The sequence below is a fragment of the Sciurus carolinensis genome, chromosome 9 (genome assembly GCF_902686445.1).
Source record: "Sciurus carolinensis chromosome 9, mSciCar1.2, whole genome shotgun sequence".
Classification (NCBI taxonomy): Eukaryota; Metazoa; Chordata; class Mammalia; order Rodentia; family Sciuridae; genus Sciurus; species Sciurus carolinensis.
In genome coordinates this window covers 55,734,434-55,755,471 of record NC_062221.1, presented here as the reverse complement: position 1 = coordinate 55,755,471, position 21,038 = coordinate 55,734,434, and the positions used below count along the sequence as shown (strand labels likewise).

General features: G+C 38.0%; 1 protein-coding gene and 1 non-coding gene across 5 annotated transcripts in view; both read right to left on the bottom strand.

Annotated features, from left to right (window-relative positions):
* Map3k13 (mitogen-activated protein kinase kinase kinase 13) overlaps window positions 1-21,038 on the bottom strand; it is a 154,273-nt gene that overhangs the window by 12,736 nt on the left and 120,499 nt on the right. For all 4 annotated transcript variants that reach the window (XR_007110165.1, XM_047563794.1, XM_047563796.1 and 1 more), the window contains exons 8-10: window positions 16,879-16,988; window positions 7,457-7,573; window positions 6,660-6,797 (exon numbers count right to left, since the gene is read on the bottom strand). Coding sequence is in view for 3 of the 4 variants with exons in the window: in XM_047563794.1 (XP_047419750.1) it covers window positions 6,660-6,797; window positions 7,457-7,573; window positions 16,879-16,988 (365 nt within the window). In the remaining variant the exon portion in view is untranslated. The remainder of the gene's footprint in view (window positions 1-6,659; window positions 6,798-7,456; window positions 7,574-16,878; window positions 16,989-21,038) is intronic.
* On the bottom strand, window positions 13,545-13,617 carry Trnaa-cgc (transfer RNA alanine (anticodon CGC)). The gene has a single exon. It is a non-coding gene; the product is annotated as a tRNA-Ala (tRNA).

Below are 21,038 nucleotides of genomic sequence, written 5' to 3'. Positions count from 1 at the left end.
TATGGGCCTGTGTGTATACACCCTGGAATCTGTCCCATGATGGAGTTGGTCAGATCCCACAGGGGACCATAATGGAAAGAAGTCTGGTACCAGAGAAAGGAAACCTCAGGTTAATTAGGCCAGAGGCTGAATTCAAGGAGCCTAGACATGATCTCTTTTTTTAAAAAATTTGTTCTAATTAGTTATACATGACAGTAGAATGCACTTTGATACATCATATATAGAAGGAGTATAATTTCTTATTCTTCTGGGTTGTATATGATGTAGAAACCCACCGGTCACAGAGATATATGTGTATGTAGGGAAATAATGTCTGATTCATTCTACTATCCTTCCTACCCCCATACCCCATTTTCCCTCTCTTCATTCCCCTCTACCTAATCTAAAATAACTCAATTCTTCCCTAGCCCCACCCCACTTATTGTGAATTAGCATCTGCATATCAGAAAGAACATCTGGCCTTTGGTTTTTTGGGTTGGCTTATTTTGCTTAGTATGATATTCTCCAGCTCTATCCACTTACCAGCAAATGTCATAATTTCATTCTTCTTTAAGGCTGAGTATATAATATCAGCCCTTAAACTATACTGCAGAGCCACAGTAATAAAAATGGCATGGTATTGGCACCAAAACAGACATGTAGACCAATGGACAGAATGGAACACACAGAGACAAACCCATATAAGTACAGATATCTCATACTAGACAAAGGCACCAAAAATATTCATCTGGAGAAAAGATAACCCACCCAACAAATGGTGATGGGAAAATTGGAAATTCACATGTAACAAAATGAAATCAAACCCCTATCTCTCACCCTGCATAAAACTCAACTCCAAGTGGATCAAAGACTTAGGTACTAGAACAGAGATACTGGAACTAACAAAAGAAAAGGTGGGCCCAAATCTTCACCATGTTGGCCTAGGATCTGACTTCCTTAACATGATTCCTGAAGTGCAAGAGGTTAAATCAAGAGTTAATAAATTAGATGGATTAAAACTAAAAAGCTTCTTCTCAGCAAAAGAAACAACCAAAAACATGAAGAGAGAGCCTACAAAATGGGAGAACATCTTTACCACATGCACCTTAGATACAGCATTAATCTCCAGGATATATAAAGTACTAAAAAAAACTTAATACCAAAAATGTAAATAACCCAATCAATAAATGGGCTAAGAAACTGAACAGACACTTCACAGAAGATACACAAAATAAAAAATATGAAAAAAATGTTCAACGTCTTTAGCAATTAGAGAAATGCAAATCAAAACTACCCTAAGATTTCATCTCACTCCTGTAAGAATGGCAATTATCAAGAATACAAGCAATAATAAATGTTGACGAGGTGTGGGGGAAAAGGTACACTCATACATTGCTGGTAGGAATGCAAATTGGTGTAACCACTATGGAAAGCAGTATGGCAATTCCTCAGAAAACTTGGAAATGGATCCACCATTTGACCCAGCTATCCCACTCCTCAGTTTATACCCAAAGAACTTAAAATCAGCATACTACAGTGACACAACCACATCAATGTTCATAGCAGCTCAACTCACAATAGCTAAACTATGGAACCAATGTAGGTGCCCTTCAAGATGAATGGATTTTAAAAATGTGGTAGACATGGTTTCTTAAGGAGTTGGAATTATGTTCTATCTTCCTATGAAAAAGAATTCTTATTTATAGTAGGTAATCAATTTTAGGAAGGAAAGGGTCAGAGAAAGCAGAAATGGTAGAGAGCCCATTTTGAGCAGAGGAAGCAAGAAAAGGGTTGGTGGGAAGTGATACTGTCATTCTACTTTAATCCTAATGGAAAAAGGTGCTCTTTCATTTCCAAGTTCCCACTGGGCCAGTAGTGCAAGAGAAAGGAGGCCTGAAGATAAATCCTGCCCACACTGATTCCAACGTCCATAGGTAAACAACAAATGGTTCCTGGGCTAATGAACTGACTCAAATCAGAGACTCTAGGATTACCAGAAAGTACCACCACTTCCTTCCTCCCAGGAAGTATCCTCACCTGTCTTTCGGACCAGACAGACACAAATCAGTAGGAGATTTTAGAAATGGAGAGTACAAACATTTTTTTTTATATATATAACAACATAATTCTCTCAAACAAATTATTATGAGAAACCACTTTATAAAATGGATATAATAGGCCTGGTTGAAAGAGGGTGGGCAGAAACCCCTCCCTACAGGGCTCCCCTACCTTGTCCTTCCTACCCCTGCAGTAGCCTCTGAGACACCTCTGTGTAAGCTGTTGGGTGTCCTAGCATTGCCAGGAAACCACAGATACAGTCCTGCCTCTGCCATATATGATGAGAAACCCAAAGTCATCCAAAGTGGCTCAAGGTCTCAGCCTGCTAGTGATAGAATTCAGATGAGTGAGCAGTGTGTCCTAGTGTTCAGCCTGGCTTATTGGACAGAGTACAAACTTGATGGTACATATAAATTACTTGAGGAGCTTGTTAAAATGAACTTTTTCTTTCAGTGGGTCTGGGTGGGGCCTAAGAACCTGTACTGCTACCAGGCTGTCAGCTGGGCTGCACTGACAACCTCACTAGGCACAGCCAGAGCTCACAGGGCATTAGTAGGCATTGGGCAGTAGGAGATGGACTTTTCTCTTTTTCCAGGAAAAGTACAAAGGCTGATCTTAGCCTTTGACTGTATGTATTGCTAGTTTATGATAAGGTAAGTATGGTACTTATTGGCATCAGGTCTGCTATTTTGCTGCCGCCATTATTTTCCCTGCTACACACCATTTTACAACCTAGATTGCTAGCCTGTGAACTTCCTAGTCAAAAGACATTTGTTCAGATTGTTAGCCCGTGAACCTCCTCACCAGCCACTGGTCCATTGTTATTAGCCTACGAAATTCCACTACTTAAGAATAGCTCCACTGCCTTTCTTTCTCTCTCTCCCCTCCTCACTCTCACTCTCCCTCTCTCATTTTCTCTTTCTCTCTCTCACCCTGCAGGCAGACACTGTGCATGTCAACTCTTGTGTGCGTTCCAACATCTGCAGTGGTTTCTGGGTGCTTTCAGTACTGAGGTCTATCAAAAGCTTTCTGTCCCAGGGTTAGAAACTGAGGTCCAGCTGACTAACTTGTACTGCAGAAAGTATTTGGACTGAAGAGGTTCTGAGTCTTTTTATGAGATAAGAGAGCCCTCCCAGTGGGGAGGCATCTGCTCACAGGGTAACTGGCTACGGTGGTATTTAAAGGAGAGTTGAAGTGAAAGTAGCCAAAGTCAGGGGGAGGCTGCTCTTACTGAAGCTGGCAGTGGAAAAATAGCCTTGTTACCCTGCTTCACAGTTTGCAAAGCACTTTACAATATATAAAGTGCCTGGTTCCTACTATTACAATGTCCATTTTATAGATAAGGGCGCTGAGGATCAGAGGTGACTTAGCTTGTGCTCATCATAAAACAGAACTCATAACTTGAACCCAAGGTCTTTGATTCCAAGGCACAGCTCCCATCTCAAGCTTCCTACTAGTATATATTTAGAGCATCTTTATGGACTATTTTCACTTGGGACAGGTTCAGAGGATCTAAAATTGAAGTCAACACTCCTTTAGTCCCTAACTAAACATGAACTGAAACCTAGATTTAAGGATGGTAAGTGGTTTCTCCTCTCTGATTTCCTCATAGGTCACTGAGCTTCTGATTTGGCAATCACAGGATGCTTCCAATAATCTGAAATTTTAATTATTTGAGGGGCAGTCTCAGTGGACAGTGTGATACTCTGCAAGTTGCCTTCCTGCTGTTCTGCTCATTTACTCACCAAGCAGATCCTGGTGGTGTTAAATATTTTCCAAGTCAACATAAAAGTAAACATGGAACTCAATCCAGAGTGAATCAGAGACTCAGGCACTAGAACAGAGATCCTGTGACTACTAGAGGAAAAAGTAGGCCCAGATCTTCACCATATTGGCCTAGGATCTTACTTCCTTAACAAGACTCCTAAAGTGCGAGAAGTTAAATCAAGAATGGGATGGATTCAAACTAAAGAGCTTCTTTTCAGCAAAAGAAACAATAACGTGAAGAGAGAGCCTACAGAATGGGAGAAAACCTTTACCACATGCACCTCAGATAAAGCATTAATCTCTAGGATATATAAAGAATTCAAAAATTTTAACACCCCAAAAATAAATAACCCAGTCAATAAATGGGCTAAGGAACTGAACAGACACTTCTCAGAGGAAGAAATACAATCGATCAACAAACACGAAAAAATGTTCAACATCTCTAGCAATTAGAAAAATGCAAATCAAAACTACCCTAAGGTTTTATCTCACTCCAATCAGAATGGCAAGCAATAATAAATGTTGGCAAGATGAGGGGAAAAGGTACTCTCATTCATTGTTGTTGGTAATGCAAACTGGTGCAACCATTATGGAAAGCGGTATGGAGATTCCTCAGAAAACTTGGAATGGAACCACCATTTGACCCATTTATCCCACTCCTCAGTTTATACTCAAAGAACATAAAATCAACATACTACATTGATGCAGCCACATCAATGTCTATAGCAACTCCACTCACAATAGCTAAACTGTAGAAACAACCTAGATGTCCATCAACAGATTAATGGATAAAGAAAATGTGATATATACATATATATATATGAATATATATATATGATAGAATATTACTCAGCTTTAAAGAAGAATGAAATCATGGCATTTGTAGGTAAATGGATTGGGCTGGAGACAATCATGCTAAGCAAAATAAGCCAAATGGAGAAAACCAAAGGCTGAATGTTTTCTCTGATATGCAGATGTTAATTCACAATGGGGGCAGGGGGATAGGGAAGAATAGCAAAAATAGCTTTACTTTATATTAGGCAGAGGGGAGTGAAGGGAGGGGAAGGGGCATGGGGGTAGGAAGGATAGTAGAGTGAAACAGACATTATTACCTCATGTACATATATGACTGCATGACTGATATGATCTTACAATATGACTAATCAGAAAAATGAGAAATTACACCCCATTTATATATGATCTATCAAAATGTATAAATGCATTCTATTGTCATGTACAACTAATTAGAACAAATAAAAACAATCTTAAAAAGGTAACCATGGGTTCGTATTTTTAAAAGTTAAGGGTTAGGGAGCACTTGCCTACATGCGAGAGACCCTGGGTTCAATCCCCAGCACCACAATGAAACAGAGAATTTAAATAGTCCTATTTTTTTTTTTTTTTTGCAGTGCTGAGGATCAAACCCAGGGACTTGTGCTTACAATGCAAGCACCCTACCGACTGAGCTATCTCCCCAGCCCTAAATAGTCCTATTTTCTCCTCTCCCCAACACACTCCTTGGTTGTAAAACTGTAGGCAGAACCAGGGCAGTAGGTAGACTTTGTCCCTTGTTAGCACAAGAAAAGAAATGATGACCCTGGGATTGCCCTGAGGGTTGTGCCAGGTGCCACCTGAAGAGTTTCTTCCAATTTGACCAGAAGATAGTCAGAGGCAATAAGTAAAAGCAAAACTGGACTTAATCCGTGTTGTTGTTACTCATTAATAACTTAGACTGACATTAGTCCTGCTGTGGTAGAACAGCCATCATTCTGACAGGCTTAAAATAATTCCTGGCTTGTGTTTTCTCATTACGTTTATTCTTACTGCATTTACTTCAAATCTTCCTATTGAGTCTACACCCCACACTTAGAACATTTCTTTCCTTTACATTAACTTATCTAGGACAGAGTCAATTCTCTGTTATTTGGGAGTTTTAAGGCTCCACAGAGTTTGGCAATAAAAAAAGGAGTAAAAAAGTATGTCTTTTTTTTTTTTTTTGGTTGTGGGGATTGAACCCAGGGTTTCATGCATCTAAGCATGTAAAGATTAAACCAATAGGGGCTGGCGTTGTAGCTCAGAGCACTTGCCTCGCATGTGTGAGGCCCTGAGTTTGATCCTCACACCACAAAAAGATAAATATATAAAATAAAGGTATTGTGTCCATCTACAACTAAAAAAAGAGATTAAACTAATAAAAGGCAAATGTGTTATAAAAATTGGAAAGGATGATTTTTTTAACTATTCAAAATGCTATTTTTTGAACACCTGAAAGGTGATTTCACATTATATAAACTTCACAAAAATCCTATGTAGAGTTAGAATGAGGGGGATAATATGGTTAGATATAGGTAATGAGCAAAGCACCTGCCTTTGTTTTTGGTATTGAGTTATTTCATTATTAAAAATAACTACCTTAAAGTATAAATAAAAGTAGGCCATGCTTGAATCATTGTGTTATAAATAAAGAATTATGATTAACTGAATTCTGTGTTCTAGGGGTCATAAAAACTAAAAGAAATCCCATGAGCTATAATCATACCTTTTACCCATAGGGTTGGAAGAGGCTGAATGGCATTGCTCAAGTCAGAGAGCTGACGAAGCAGGGCTGGGATTTGAACCCGGGCTGCCTAGTCCCCACTGTATCTCTCTCTCCTCTGTTTAGTACTATGTCTCCAAAAGTAAAAACTAGATTTCTAGACTCTAATTTGTCTCTTTCCCCTTCCTATTCTGTTTTATCTAAAGCCAAGCGTGCTATCAATGAGTTACAGAAGCGGCCACATATACCATACTCTGAGTGTGTGCTTTTGGGGATATCTTCCCATTTCTCTGAATGTCAAGTGGGAATGGTGTCTCACCGCTTGGTCTGCACCCCAGGTTTGTGGGGCACACCCTTCCTTTTCATGAGTTTCTCCATGGCATTGGGGTGGATTATTGGACGGACAGGGTGTCGTTTGTAGGTCCCTGGATACTTCTTTTCTACGGCTTGTTCTCGCCTGTAGGATGAAAGAAAAAGACACACAGCAGTCAGGGAAGACAGAAAAGATGGGCAGAGTGTTTTCACAGGCAACTCTATCCAGAGTTCTGGCCACACTTAACAGGTAAAGGCTATTTGAATAACAAGGCTAATGATTATAATAAAAATGAAGATACTAAATTCAAATTAACCTGATTTGAACTTCTGCTGTTCAGCTCACAGACTTAGCTGCTGCCTTTCTCTTCCTTCATACAACACAATGGCCAAAGTTCTTATTTTTAGTAGTTGCCGCTCTGGTCAGGACCCCAGGGGTTTCTGGCCATGATTAGGAATATCTTGAAGTATTTTCAGCAACCACTTTACTTCCCCAGGGGCAGTAAGCTCCCACTTAATCACACCGAGTTCTTGAAATGAATGTGCATACCCTCTGAACCACTCAGTAGAGTGACGTATAAAAAACGCCAGTCCAGGTCACCTTTCCTTTAACCAGCTCTGCACCAACCTCACTTATGTGTTTGCCTGATCAGGCCAGAGACCTAGACATAGCACTTCCTTGAGGAATGTTGGGTGAATGAATAAAATATCTTCCAATTCTGAGTGGCAGCAACATGCAAGAGTAGTAATTTCTGTTGATTGACAGACTAAAATCAGTAAGGCCTTCTCTGCCGGAATACATACTTAATGAGCTCCTTCTCCCGCATTTCCAGCTGCAGCATGATGGCACTCAGTTCCATGTATAAATTATTAGCTCGCTCAAGTTTTCTTTCATAATGTTCACGAATATCCAAAGCATGTCTATCAAAGGAAACACAGGATCAGTGAGGCCAACTAACTTTGGGGAGAACAAAGTTCTGCTCTAACGAAATGCACTGCACAGTTTACTTCAAAAGCATATGCCCAAGGACACTATTTTTAAAGCTCCCTTGTTTGAACAATGACTCAGATAAGAAAGTGGAAGATGGGAAAATCCAAGCTTTCTACTTAGTTTATCCCTAGGGGCCCATCCAGCTGGATAAAAAACCAGGAGAGGGCTGGGGTTATAGCTCAGTGGTAGAACACTTGCCTAGCATGTGTGAGGCACTGGGTTAGATCCTCAGTACCACATATAAATAAATAAAATACAGGTATGTGTCCATCTACAACAAAAAATGTTTAAAAAAAAAAAAAAGGAAAGAAAAGAAAACCAGGAGGGCCACAGATAAAATCAGAATATAATTTGTAGCCTTTATTTGGCACTAGAATATAGTATAATATACTTATACATTAATGGAAATATGAATTTAAAGCCAACTTCATAATCATTTATTTGTATTGATTCATGGCACAGATTCCATCTTTGTTGCTTTGGTCTAAATGTTTGGTATCCTCCCATTCATACATTAAAACCTTCCCTCCCCAGTGATGGTAATCGGCCTCTTGGAGATGCTGAGATCATGAGGGTAGAGCCTTATTTATGAGATTAGTGCCCTTAAAATGAAGCTTGAGGGAATCCTTTCATCCTTCTATCATGCAGACACAGAAAAGGTGCCACCTATGAGGAACAGATCTTCACCAGACACTGAATTTGCTGGTGCCTGGATCTTGGACTTCCTCACCTCCAGAACTATAAGCAATACATTTCTTTTGTTTATAAACTACCAGGTCTAGGGTAGTTTTTAATAGAAATCTACTATCTTAAGACAGTGGCTGTGCATGAGGCCAGGGACTAAATCTTATAATTATCTGACCTTCCATGGAACCTAGGATGGTAGCTGAATGAACAAATAGCAGTGCTCAGAGATTCTTGGTTGAAGAAAATCACAAAGAAGGATATTGGAGGAGAGGATTAAAAAAAATAGATATAAAGGAGAGCTAACTTTTTGTTGCTGTTGTTTAAACTTAAAAATAAAATTAACTGGAGGGGGTTTTTGAGATGGTGGACTAGAGGAGGCTCCATGGCATGAAACCAAGAAAGCAGACAGGCAGCTTCTCAGCAAGGTGAGTGAAAAAAAAGGTGGGTGGGCACTTTACTGGAATTTAAAACTGGACATTCAAAGCAGATCAGGGACTCAAGAGGTTGAATATAATAAAATAAGGAAGAATCCCCAGCGGGGAAGCACTGGCAAGAGCAGACCCTCCCTGAGCATAGTAAAAGGATAAGGGAATTAAAGAACCCACATTCTAGGAGGCCTGAGGCATGTCTGGGTATGGAGCATTTAGAGATCAAGGGCATTGCCCAGTAAACCTGAAAGGTGTGCTGCACAATATCCTTGTGCAGGAAAGAAGCCACCATCTCTCCAGGCAGTGCTTGGAGGACACAGGAAGGAATCATTCTGCAGCTGAAGCACAGGGGCTGGCAGCTCAAGGGGCTGATTCCTGGCAAACCTGAGTTTGGCCTGAAACATAGGCCCAGTAAGTACACACTGCATGACATAGAGTGTGCATAAGTGACCAGGAGAAAATCAAATATGGAGAAGGGACAACTGGCCATGGAAACCCACCTGGTCCTACTCCTTCCCATTCAATCTGACTGCTTGCAGGACCAGCTGGGAGATAGGCATCTATCTGGTCAGGAATTCAGAAGGGTGGAGGCAGGAGAGGTTGGGTTTGGAGACTGAACCCAAGACCAGGAAATGTGGGGCCTGCAGGTGATTGGCTCTCCCACCATACAAGTGGAACCCAAGGGATCTCCTGGGATAGAGTCTTCTAGTGTGGACCAGCAAGTACTGAACCCTGGAGGTGGCACTGCAGATTCAACTCTTCAGTAAAGAGCCTGGAGCACAGCGAAGCCTAAACCCTGCCTCCACGAATCCCACCTAGGAGATTACCTCTCTCACTCCAGCAATCCAGAGGGGGAGCATCACAGTCTAGATGACCCCACCTAAAACTGCTGAGGAGAGAAGCTAAGGATCTTGAACTTCAATGGAAAGAATTCTTTAACTTTTCATTGACATTTTTTTTTTTCTTTAAAAACTTTTTTCCTTTTTTCTATTTAATTGTGCCCTTAAAGGTACATGGACATATTCATATTTTTTCTCATTTCTAGCATTTTTGAAGCCAGTTATTTTTCATGGATCAGTTTTTTAGAGGACTAGGATGTTTGATTAGTTTATTTTAGTTTTGTTTTGTATTCTCTAATTTTTATTTTTAAAGATTTTTTACTTTATATGTATTTTTTCTCTTACCTATTTCCTTTGATTCTATTTTTCTCTTTTCTTCTCCTAACAGCCAATCTCTATTGTTCTCTCTTTCATTCTTCCTTTTTTTTTTTACTTCTATCTTCTCCTTCTCCCTCATAGTCATTGTATCCTATATTACTTCTGTTCTCTCTCTGTTCACCATTTGAAATTGTAAATCCTTTTGCAAACTTGCTATTTTTATTGTAGACAATAACTGATCATATCATTTCTGTTTATTGTGATAATTAACACTGTAGAAGTTATAGTGGGAACTATTTGGTTTAATGCTCTACATTGTTTGCACTGGCTGTTATTATTCATCTCCCCCTAAACAGTGAGGAACTGGAAAGCTTCAGGGACAATGTAAATACACAGGGTAGAAACTTGACTGCCTCAGATCCATTCTGTTAGATGGGTAGACACACAAACAACATAAAAAAGGAAGGGAATAATCACCCCAAACAAACCAAGATACTTCAATAACAGAATCCATCAACACTACAGTGGAAGAAATGTCAGAGTTTAGAATGTACCTAGTTAAACTGACCTGTGAAGTAAAGGATGGCATAAGGAGTGAAAACAGAGAGAAAATACAGGAAGTGAAAGAACACTTCAATAAAGAGACAGAGATTCTGGGGGAAAAAAAAAAAGCAGAAATCCTCAAAATGAAGGAATCAATAAACCAAACTAAAAATTCAATTGAAAGCATCACCAACAGACTAGATCACTTGGATGACAGAGTCTCAGGCAATGAAGACAAACATATAATCTTGAAAACAAAGTTGACCATGGAGAAAATATGTTAAGAGACCATGAACAGAACTTCCAAGAAACATGGGATAACCAGAAAAGTCCAAATTCAAGATTAATTGGGATAGATGAAGTCTTAGAGATACAAACAAAAGGAATGTAAAATCTTTATTTTGGGTATGGGGGATTAAACTCAGGGGCATTTGACCACTGAGCCACATCCCCAGCCCTATTTTGTATTTTATTTAGACAGAAGGTCTCACTGAGTTGCTTAGCATCTCATTTTTGCTGAGGCTGGCTTTGAACTCATGATTCTCCTGCTTCAGCCTCCTGAACTGCTGGCTTACAGGCATGAGACACTATGCCTGGCCAGGAATGTACAATTTTTTCAATGAAATAATATCAGAAAATTTCCCAAACCTAAAGAATTTTAGAAGTGGAAAATGAAATACCAGAGGCTTTTGGGACCCCCAATATACAAAATTACAACAGACCCACACCAAAGCACATTATTATGAAAATGCCTAACATACACAATAAGGATAGCATTTTAACAGAAGCTATAGAAAAACGACAGGTAACATTTAGAGGGAAATCCAGATCTCAGATGATCTCTCAGCCCACACCCTCAAAGCCAGAAGGTCTTAGAAATGTATATGGAGCTCTGAAAGAGAATGGATGCCAGCCAGAATATTATACCCAGCAAAATTAAGCTTCAGAATTGACAAGGAAATAAAAACATTCCATGATAAACAAAAGTTAAAAGAATTCACAACCAGAAAGTCTGCACTAGAAAATATTCTCAATGAAGTATTTCATGAAGAAATGAAATATAAAAGTGAAAATCAGTAAAAGGAGGAACTATGCTAGAAGAATAGTCAATCAAAGGAAAAACTAATTCAAATTAAAAACAAGAAAAAGATTAAAATGACAGGGAATAAAAATCATTTCTCAATAATAACATTGATTATAAATGACCTAAACTCATCAATCAAAAAACACAGATGGGCAGATTGGATTAAAAATCAAGACCCCCCCCAAATACACTGTCTCCAAGAGACTCACCTCATAGGCAAAGACATCCACAGACTGAAGATAAAAGGATGAGAAAAAACATATCATTCACATTGATTTTGTAAACAAGCAGGGATTTCTATACTCATATCAGATTAAATGGACTTCAAGCCAAAGTTAATCAGAAGGGACAAAGGACATTTTATACTGCTTAAGGGAATTATACATCAACAAGACATAACAATTGTGTATATTTATGCCCCAAACAATGGGGTATCTACTTATATCAAACAAACCCTTCTCAATTTCAAGAAGCAAATAGACCAAAAGACAATAACACTGGGTGACTTTAACATACCTTTCTCACCACTGGATAGATCCTCCAAACAAAAACTAAATAAAGAAGCTATAGAACTAAAGAATACAATTAATAGTTTAGACTTAACAGACATATATAGAGCATTTCATCCATCAATGACTGAATACACTTTCTTCTCAGCAGCACATAAATCCTTCTCTAAAATAGACCATATCTTAGGCCACACAGCAACTGTTCACAAATACAAAAAAACAGATAATACCTTACATCCTATCAGAACATAATGGAATGAAATTAGAAATCAACAATAAAATAAAAAATAGAAGCTACTCTAATGCCTGAAGTCTACATAATACTCTATTGCAAGATGAATTGATAGCATTAGAAATCAGGGATGAAATTAGAAAAATACCTAGAGGTGAATGAGGATTAGCGATACAACATGTCAAAATCTCTAGGACACTATGAAGGCAGTGCTAAGAGGAAAGTTCATTGCACTAAGCTCATTCATTAAAAGAATAAAATTCAATGAATAAATGACCTAACATTACATCTCAAAGCCCTAGAAAAAGAAGAACAAATCAACACCAAAAGCAGTGGAAGGCAGGAAATAATTAAAATCAGAGCTGAAATCAATGAAATTGAAATGAAACAATCCAAAAACTTGACACAACAAAAAGTTGGTTCTTTGGAAAAAATGAATAAAATTGATAAACCCTCAACCAACCTAACAGAGGAATAGAGAGAAAGCCCAAATTACTAAAATCTGTGATTAAAATAGGAACTATCAAGGCAGACACTACTGAAATACAGATGATAATCAGAGCCTAGTTTGAAAATTTATATTCTAATAAAATAGAAAATCTCAAAGACATCAACAAATTTCTAGAAACATATGACTTACTCAAATTGAATCATGAGGACATGGAAAATTTAAACAGATCAATTTCAAGCAATGAAATTGAAGACACCATCAAGTCTATCAACAAAGAGAAGCCCAGGACCAGACTGATTCTCTGCTGAGTTCTACAAGATCTATAAAGAAGAACTAACACCAATACTCCTCAAATTATTCCATGAAGTAGAAAAGGAGGGAACCCTTCCAAACTCATTCTATGAGGCTAGTCACACCCTGATACCAAGCCCAGACAAAGACACATCAAGGAAAGAAAATTTCAGACCAATATCCCTGATAAACATAAATGTAAAAATTCTCAATAAAATTCTGGCAAATTGCATACAAAATCATATTGAAGATAGTGTACCACAATCAAGTGGAATTCATCTTGGATCCAAGGTTGGTTCAACATACACAAATCAATAAATGTAATATATCACATCAATAGACATAAAGACAAGAATCATATGATTATCTCAATAGATGTAGAAAAAGCATTTGACAAAATACACCATCCATTCAAAACACTAGAAACACTAGGGATCTAGTGATAGAAGGAACATACCTCAACATTATAAAAGTATCTACACGAACCTCAAGGCCAACATCATTCTATTTCTCTTTTTTTAGTGGTGCTGGGGATTGAACCCAGGGCCTTGTGCATGCGAGGCAAACACTCTACCAACTGAGCTATATCCCCAGTCCTCCCAACATCATTCTAAATGGGGTAAAATTGAAAGCATTCCCTCTAAAAACTGGAAAAAGATGGGGATACCCTTTTTTACTACTTCTATTCAATACAGTCTTGGAAATGCTAGCCAGAGCAATTAGATAGAAGAAGAAATTGAAGGGATATAAATAGGAAAAGAAGAACTCGAACTATCACTATTTGCTGATGACATGATTCTAGATTTAGACGACTCAAAAACTCCACCAGAAAACTTTTAGAACTCATAAATGAATTCAGCAAAGTAGCAAGATATAAAATTAACACCCATAAATCAATTGCATTCCTATATATCAGTGATGAATCAACTGAAAGAAATTAGGAAAACTATCCCATTCACAATAGCCTCAAAGAAAATAAATGATTTAGAACTTAATCGAATAAAAGAGGTGAAAGGCCTCTACAATGAAAACTACAGAACATTAAAAGAAAAGAAATTAAAGATGATCTTAGAAGATGGAAAGATCTCCCATGTTCTTAGGCAGAATTCTTATTGTCAAAATGGACATACTACCAAAAGCAGATTTAATATGATACCTATTAAGGTTCTAATGATGTTCTTCATAGAAAAAGAAAAATCAATCATGAAATTCATTTGAAAAATAAGAGACCCAGAATAGCCAAAGCAATCCTCAGCAAGGAAAGTGAAGCAGGAGGTATCACAATACCAGACTTTACAGAGTCATAGTAACATAGACAGCATGGTATTGACACCAAAAGAAACATGAATATCAATGGTACAGAATAGAAAACACCTAGACAAACCCACATAAATACAGTTATCTCATACTAGACAGAAGCACCATAAATATACACTGGAGAAAAGATAGCTTCTTCAACAAATGGTGCTGGCAAAACTGGAAATCACAAGTAGCAAAATGAAATTAGACCCCTATCCCTCACCCTGCACAAAACTCAACTCAAAGTGGATCAAGGACCTAGGCATTAGACCAGAGACCCCGCGCCTACTAGAAAAAAAAGTCGGCCCAAATCTCTATCATGTCAGTTTAGGAACCAAATTCCTCAACAAGACTCCTAAAGTGCAAGAAGGAAAATTAATAATCAATAAATTGTACTGACTGTGTAAAACTAAAATCTTCACAGCAAAGGAAACAATCAAGAACATGAAGAGAGAGCCTATAGAATGGGAGAAAATCTTTGCTCCCTTCAGCTTAGATAGAGTATTAATCTCCAGGATATATAAACCACTCAAAAAACTTAAAACCAAAAAAACCAATAACCCAATCAATAAATGGGCTAAGGAACTGAACAGACACTTCACAGAAGAAGATATACAATTGATCAACAAACATATAAAAAATTTTATCATCTCTTGCAATTAGAGAAATGCAAATCAAAATCATTCTAAGGTTTCATCTCACTGTAGTCAGAATGGCAATTATCAAGAATATAAGCAACAATAAGTGTTGGAAGGATGTGAAGAAAAAGGTACACTCATACACTGCTGGTGGGAGTGCAAATGGTACAACCATTATATAAAGTGGCATGGAGATTCCTCAGAAAACTTGGAATGGAACCACCATTTGACCCAGCTATCCCACTCTTCGGTTTATACCCAAAGGACTTAAAATTAGCATACTATAGTGACATGGCCACATCAATGTTCATAGAAGTTCAATTCACAATAGCAAAGCTATGGAACCAACTTAGGTGCCCTTCTATAGATGAATGAATAAAGAAAATGTGGTACATATACACAATGGAATATTACTCAGTCATAAAGAAGAATGAAATTATGGCATTTGCTGGTAAATGGATGGAACTGGAGATAATCATGCTAAGTGAAATCAGCCAATCCTTAAAAAGAATATTCTCTGATATGCCAATGTTGACTCAAAATAGGCAGGCAGGAGGAAGAGTATGGGTTCACTGGACTGGAATGGGGGAAAAGGAAGGGGATGGGAAAGACAGTAGAATGAACTGGACATCACTTTCCTCTGTTCATATATGAATACACGATCAGTGTAACTCCACATCATGTACAACCACAAGAATGGGAAGTTATACCCCATGTATGTATAATGTCAAAATACACTCTACTGTCATGTATACCTAAAAAGAACAAATTAAAAATAGTTTAAAAAAAGATTCAGGATTTCAAAACTGCCTAAGACACATTCTAAAAAAAAAAAACTGATTAAAAAATTGTACATATTTACAGGTATCTTGTGATGTTCTGATACATGTATAAATTGTATAATGTTCAAATTAGGGTAAATGTGTATCTCCTTAAAAAATTATTATTTCTTTGTGTCGGGGAGGGGTGTACTGGGAATGTACCCAGGTCCTCATGCATGCTAACCAAGTGCTCTACCACTGTATGTTCCAGCTCTTTTTTTTGGGGGGGTTGGGGGTACTGGGGATTGAACTCAGGGGCACTTGACCACTGAGACACATTCCCTAGACTTATTATATATTTTATTTAGAGACAGGGTCTCACTGAATCGCTTAGTGTCTTGCTTTTGCTGAGGCTGGCTTTGAACACGTAGTCCTTTTGCCTCAGCCTCCTGAGCCACTGGGATTACAGGCAAGCACCACCATGCCTGGCTTTGTTTGATTTTTGATACAGGGTCTAGTTGTTGCCAAGGTTGGCCTTAAACTTAAAGTCCACCTGCCTCAACCTCCTGGGATTACAGGTGTGCACCACCATGCCTGGTAATTTTAGTTTCTTTATGGTAAAAACATTCAAAATCTTTTCTAGCTTTTTAAAAAAATATAATTTAGTTGTAGATGGACATAATACCTTTATTTTAGTGATTCACTTTTATGTAGTGCTGAGGATCAAACCCAATGCCTCACACGTGTTAGGCAAGTGCTCTACAACTGAGCTACAATCCCAGCCCTCTTCTAGCTTTTTTAATTAAAAATATGTATACAGTACATTCTTGTTGTCTGTAGTCACCCTACTGATCAAGAACATCAGACCTCCTTTCTCTTCTCTAACTATAACTCAGTACTCTTTAAAGAACCTTCGCTCATCTTTCCTCGCTCTCCCTAGACACTGGTAACATCATTCTACTCTCAACTGCTACAAGACTGACTCTTTTAGATTCCACAGGAGAGCTGACTCTTAGGGAAACTTTTAAAGAGCATAACAATAACAAGCAGAGGTGAAAGGTGAGTAGAAAACAAACTGGTGATTCATAAGAAGCATTCCTGCCAATATCCAAAGACCTGGAGGTAGGAAGAGGTAGAGGAGAGAGATTGGCCGACCTGAGCTCTTCTCTGCGCCTCCGAATCAACTCTTCATCTAATCGGTGTATACAAGTTCCTTCACTTTTGATCTTCTCAAAGTGTTTTTTCACTTCTTCTCTCCATTCAGCCTGCGTGAGAAAAACTTGATTTTGTTAGTATTCTAGGTGTTCCAATCCCTGGTATAATCATAGGATCAGGTGCAATGTATTTTGCCTGCATGCTTCTATATGCTTTTGTTGCTTTTTCTACATGCTTCCTACGTGAACCTTAGTCAGAAAAGGTACTCAAGAAATATTAGTTGGCTGACAGCAAAATATCTCATGCTATTGTATCTGCATGCCCCTCCCCATATTCTAGGATATGATGCTATCTCTTTCCCAGTTTCCCTGCAGCTATGGCCACCAGAAACAACATAGCTGGCATGCAGGCATAGCTGGCATCCTGGAACAAAAGAGCTCAATTTAAGTCAATATAGTGGCCGAGAATCTGGCCAGAAAGAACAGCTCTGACAACCACATGGGTACATGTATGTGTCTGTGAGAAAATGATCATCCTTATAACAGGTACCAGAATTCCTTCTGTGCTTTGTTTAAGAGAAAAATACCTTGAAAAAATATTTGCAGTAGAAGACCCCAGGGCATACACAGCAGAAATGAGACTAAACATATGGGAAATTATACAGAAATTGGGAATTGAGGGAAAAAACAAGGAGAGGAGAGGAGGAGGAGGAGGAGGAGGAGGGAGAAGGTACAGCCAAACAATTTAGTAGTCTGGCAAAATGTTTAGGACAAGGCCTGGATGTCTAATATGGGATTTAAGTTGTTCAGAATTAAACCACTTCCATTTCCCACAATGCCAGTAAAGTCTCTGGCATTCACCCTGGCTTTGGATTAGTGTTTTTGTTTGTTGTTTGTTTTCTTAAATCAAGGAAAAGTGCTGAATTTCACATTTGGGTCAATGACAGGACAAAGGAATAGCCATAGGATGGCAGAAGAGGGGGTCAAGAATTTTAAGAAGGCAAAGCCAGAGTGGCTTTGAAATCAAGAAATCTATCAGGAATTCACATAAATGTGAGAGAGAACACTGGACTTTTCACGGGATTTTTATCTTTCCAATTTTATCTAAATTTTAGGGAGGCAAACCTCTGCTGATATATGTTCTACAGGTAGTTTCTAAAGAACAATTAAAAGTTTATTTTATGTGTAGACTACCATCCCAAGAAGATAATGAGAATAAGGTAACTTTTAGTGAAAGCTAGATGTGTAACTGTCTCTAATTATATAATATTCTCTTAGAACTATTATATTACCTTCACATGTATGTTAAAAAGTAAATCTTTGTACTATATGTAGTTCCATTTTTAATTTGTTGAGGAACCCCTATACTGTTTTCCATATCAGCTGTACAGTTTGCAATAGTGTACAAGGTTCTGATTTTTCCACATCCTCACCAACACTTACTGTCTTTTCTTTTTTTCTTGATAATAGTAATCTCATTTCTGGGTATTCTTCAAGTATTTTTTTTTTTTTTGTACTGGGGATTGAATTCAGGGGTGCTTTACCACTAAGTTACATTCCCAGTCTTCTTTATTTTTTAAGTTTTTAAAATTTTGAGATAGAGTATCACTAAGTTGCTAAGGATGGTTTCAAACTTTTGATCCCTGTGCCTCAGCCTCCTGAGTCACTGGGATTACAAGCATGTGCCCAACTCTATCCCAAAGAACTGAAATCAGGATCTTGAAGAGATATGAGCCCTGCTATGTCCCTAGCACTATTCACAATAGCCAAGATGTGGAAACAACCTAAATGTCCACCAAAGGATAACTGAATAAAGAATATGTGGTATATACAATGGAATATTATTTAGCCTTTAAAAAGAAGGAACTTCTGCAATATGTGACAAAACGGATGAACCTGGAAGACATTATATTAATTAAAAAAATCAGGTGCAAAAGGACAAAACTGTATGATCTCACTGTATGAGGTATTTGGAATAGTGAGACTCTTAGAAGTAGAGAGTTGACTGATGGCTGCTGGGGAAAGGGTGCAGAAATGGAGACTTGCTAATGAATGGTTATATAAAATTTCAGTTATGCAAGATGAAAAAGTTCTAGAGATATAATGTACCACATTGGTCTACAGTTGACAATTATGTACTTCACACTTAAACTCTGTCAAGAGGGTGGATTTCATGCTAAGTATTTTCACCACAATAAAAAAATCTGAGTCATAGAAAAAATTATATTTAAGTGACTATGTGAATTGTTTTCCCCAAATTATATGTTTACATCAATTTTTATATAGGAAATAATATAATCATTTAGAAAATGACCATCCTGCTTGCTTATTTACAATATACTAGGTTCTCTCTATATGTTGGTGATTGGAGAGGTGTTTATACCAGCTGGTTGACTTTTGCTGAGCAGGCAACAAACCTTCTGAATGTCATCAGAAAGCCAAGATCAAGAACATGCTATCCCATTGTTGGGTAAGAGTCTTTGACAGCATTTAAACAGTATATGAAAGTTCAGTTAAGCCCCAGGTAATGCTGCTCTCTGAGTCATCAGATCAAAACCATATTATAGGAACTGCATTTCAACTTTAGGAGATCAAAGAATGATAAACAAGAACTTTTAGAACAAATAAGGGTAAAGGAGAGGATCAAATTTAGACCTGAAAACATCCTCTTTGTGCAAAAACAAAAAATACAATACTTAAAGAAGTTACAAAGAAAAGGAATATCTCCCTCTGGTGGTAAAGAATCAGATATGACAAGTCAGATTTTAATTCTAGAGGAAATAAACCTCTTGAAATCTTGCTTATCATTATGGGAAACTTAAAGAGAACCTTCTGAAGTTTGAAATCTATAAGAAACTAGATTTCTACAAGGAGATTCCCTCCTGTGAAGAGCAAACAAGATGTATGGGAAAACACCAAAAACTGACCAACAATGCATTTTCCTCAAAGGTATCATATTCCTGATAGAAGATAATTTGGAGTTTCATCTGATATACTTAGAATCTTTATGTTACCAGGAGCTACAATTTGACTTAACCTGCTATTCAGACCTATCTGGCATATCTGAAGGAATGGAGGTGGGGCAGAAGTCAATTTGCAGAGACTGAGGAGCTGCTGAGAGAGGGAACAGTGTACATCAGCTTGGCCTATAACAAAGCCACTGTCACACAAGTGGATGGGACATTTCCCTTTGTTTACCTGACATACATGTAGAACATCAGGCCATAGCCACCTTTCACAGAGTGAACTCAACAGGGAAAAGAAGAGCTCATTGCATAAACAGAACAATGTGCAGCTTTGGAATCCTGGAAACTCCAGAGCTCTGCTGTAGCAGAGGATAGCAGCTCCCAGAGGATGACCTCAGTTACTTAAGGATATGGCAGCATCCAATGGATGGCAACTGGGGATACAATCTTCTAGCAGAAAACAGTGAGGACTCACCAATATGGAAATGCCCAGCTATGCCAGAAGGGAGATGGCTGTGTTTAGTCAGAGTCAGTAAAAAGGACAGCAGATGACAATGTGAGGCTATTTGAGATCTCTCCTCCTTCCTGAGGACTCCCTGAAAATGCATGTGTAATATGTAGGTATGGAAGGAGGGGAGTGCTTAATGAGTCCTGTGTTAAGGGAACAATCAAGTGAAACTTGGATTACTAACATTAATTATACCCCCTTTATGTCCCAGAGAAGGCCTAGGAAATCTGTGACATTTAGAACGTTTCCATCTTTTCCAGTCTTCTGGTTATGCAGTAGATGGAAACTCTAATACCAAAAAAAAAAAAAAAAAAAGATTATATTTATCTCCCATAACAGAGATGTCAACATGAAGTTTAATTAACAGATGAATGGATAGAATATGGTATTATACAATGGAATATTATTCAACTATAAAAATAATAAAGTTCTGACATATGCTACAATATATATGAACCTTGAAAATATGCTAAGTGAAACAAGTCTTACACTAAGGACAAATATTTTATGATTCCACAGAAGTGAAATATCTAGAATAGGCAAATTCATAGAGACTGAAAGTAGAATAGAGATTACCAGGGGTCAGAGGAGGGAAAGGGGGTTATTGCTTAATGAGGTGATGAAAAATTTTGGAAATAGTAGTGACCACTTACAACATTGTGAATTTAATGAAGAAAGTCACTGAAT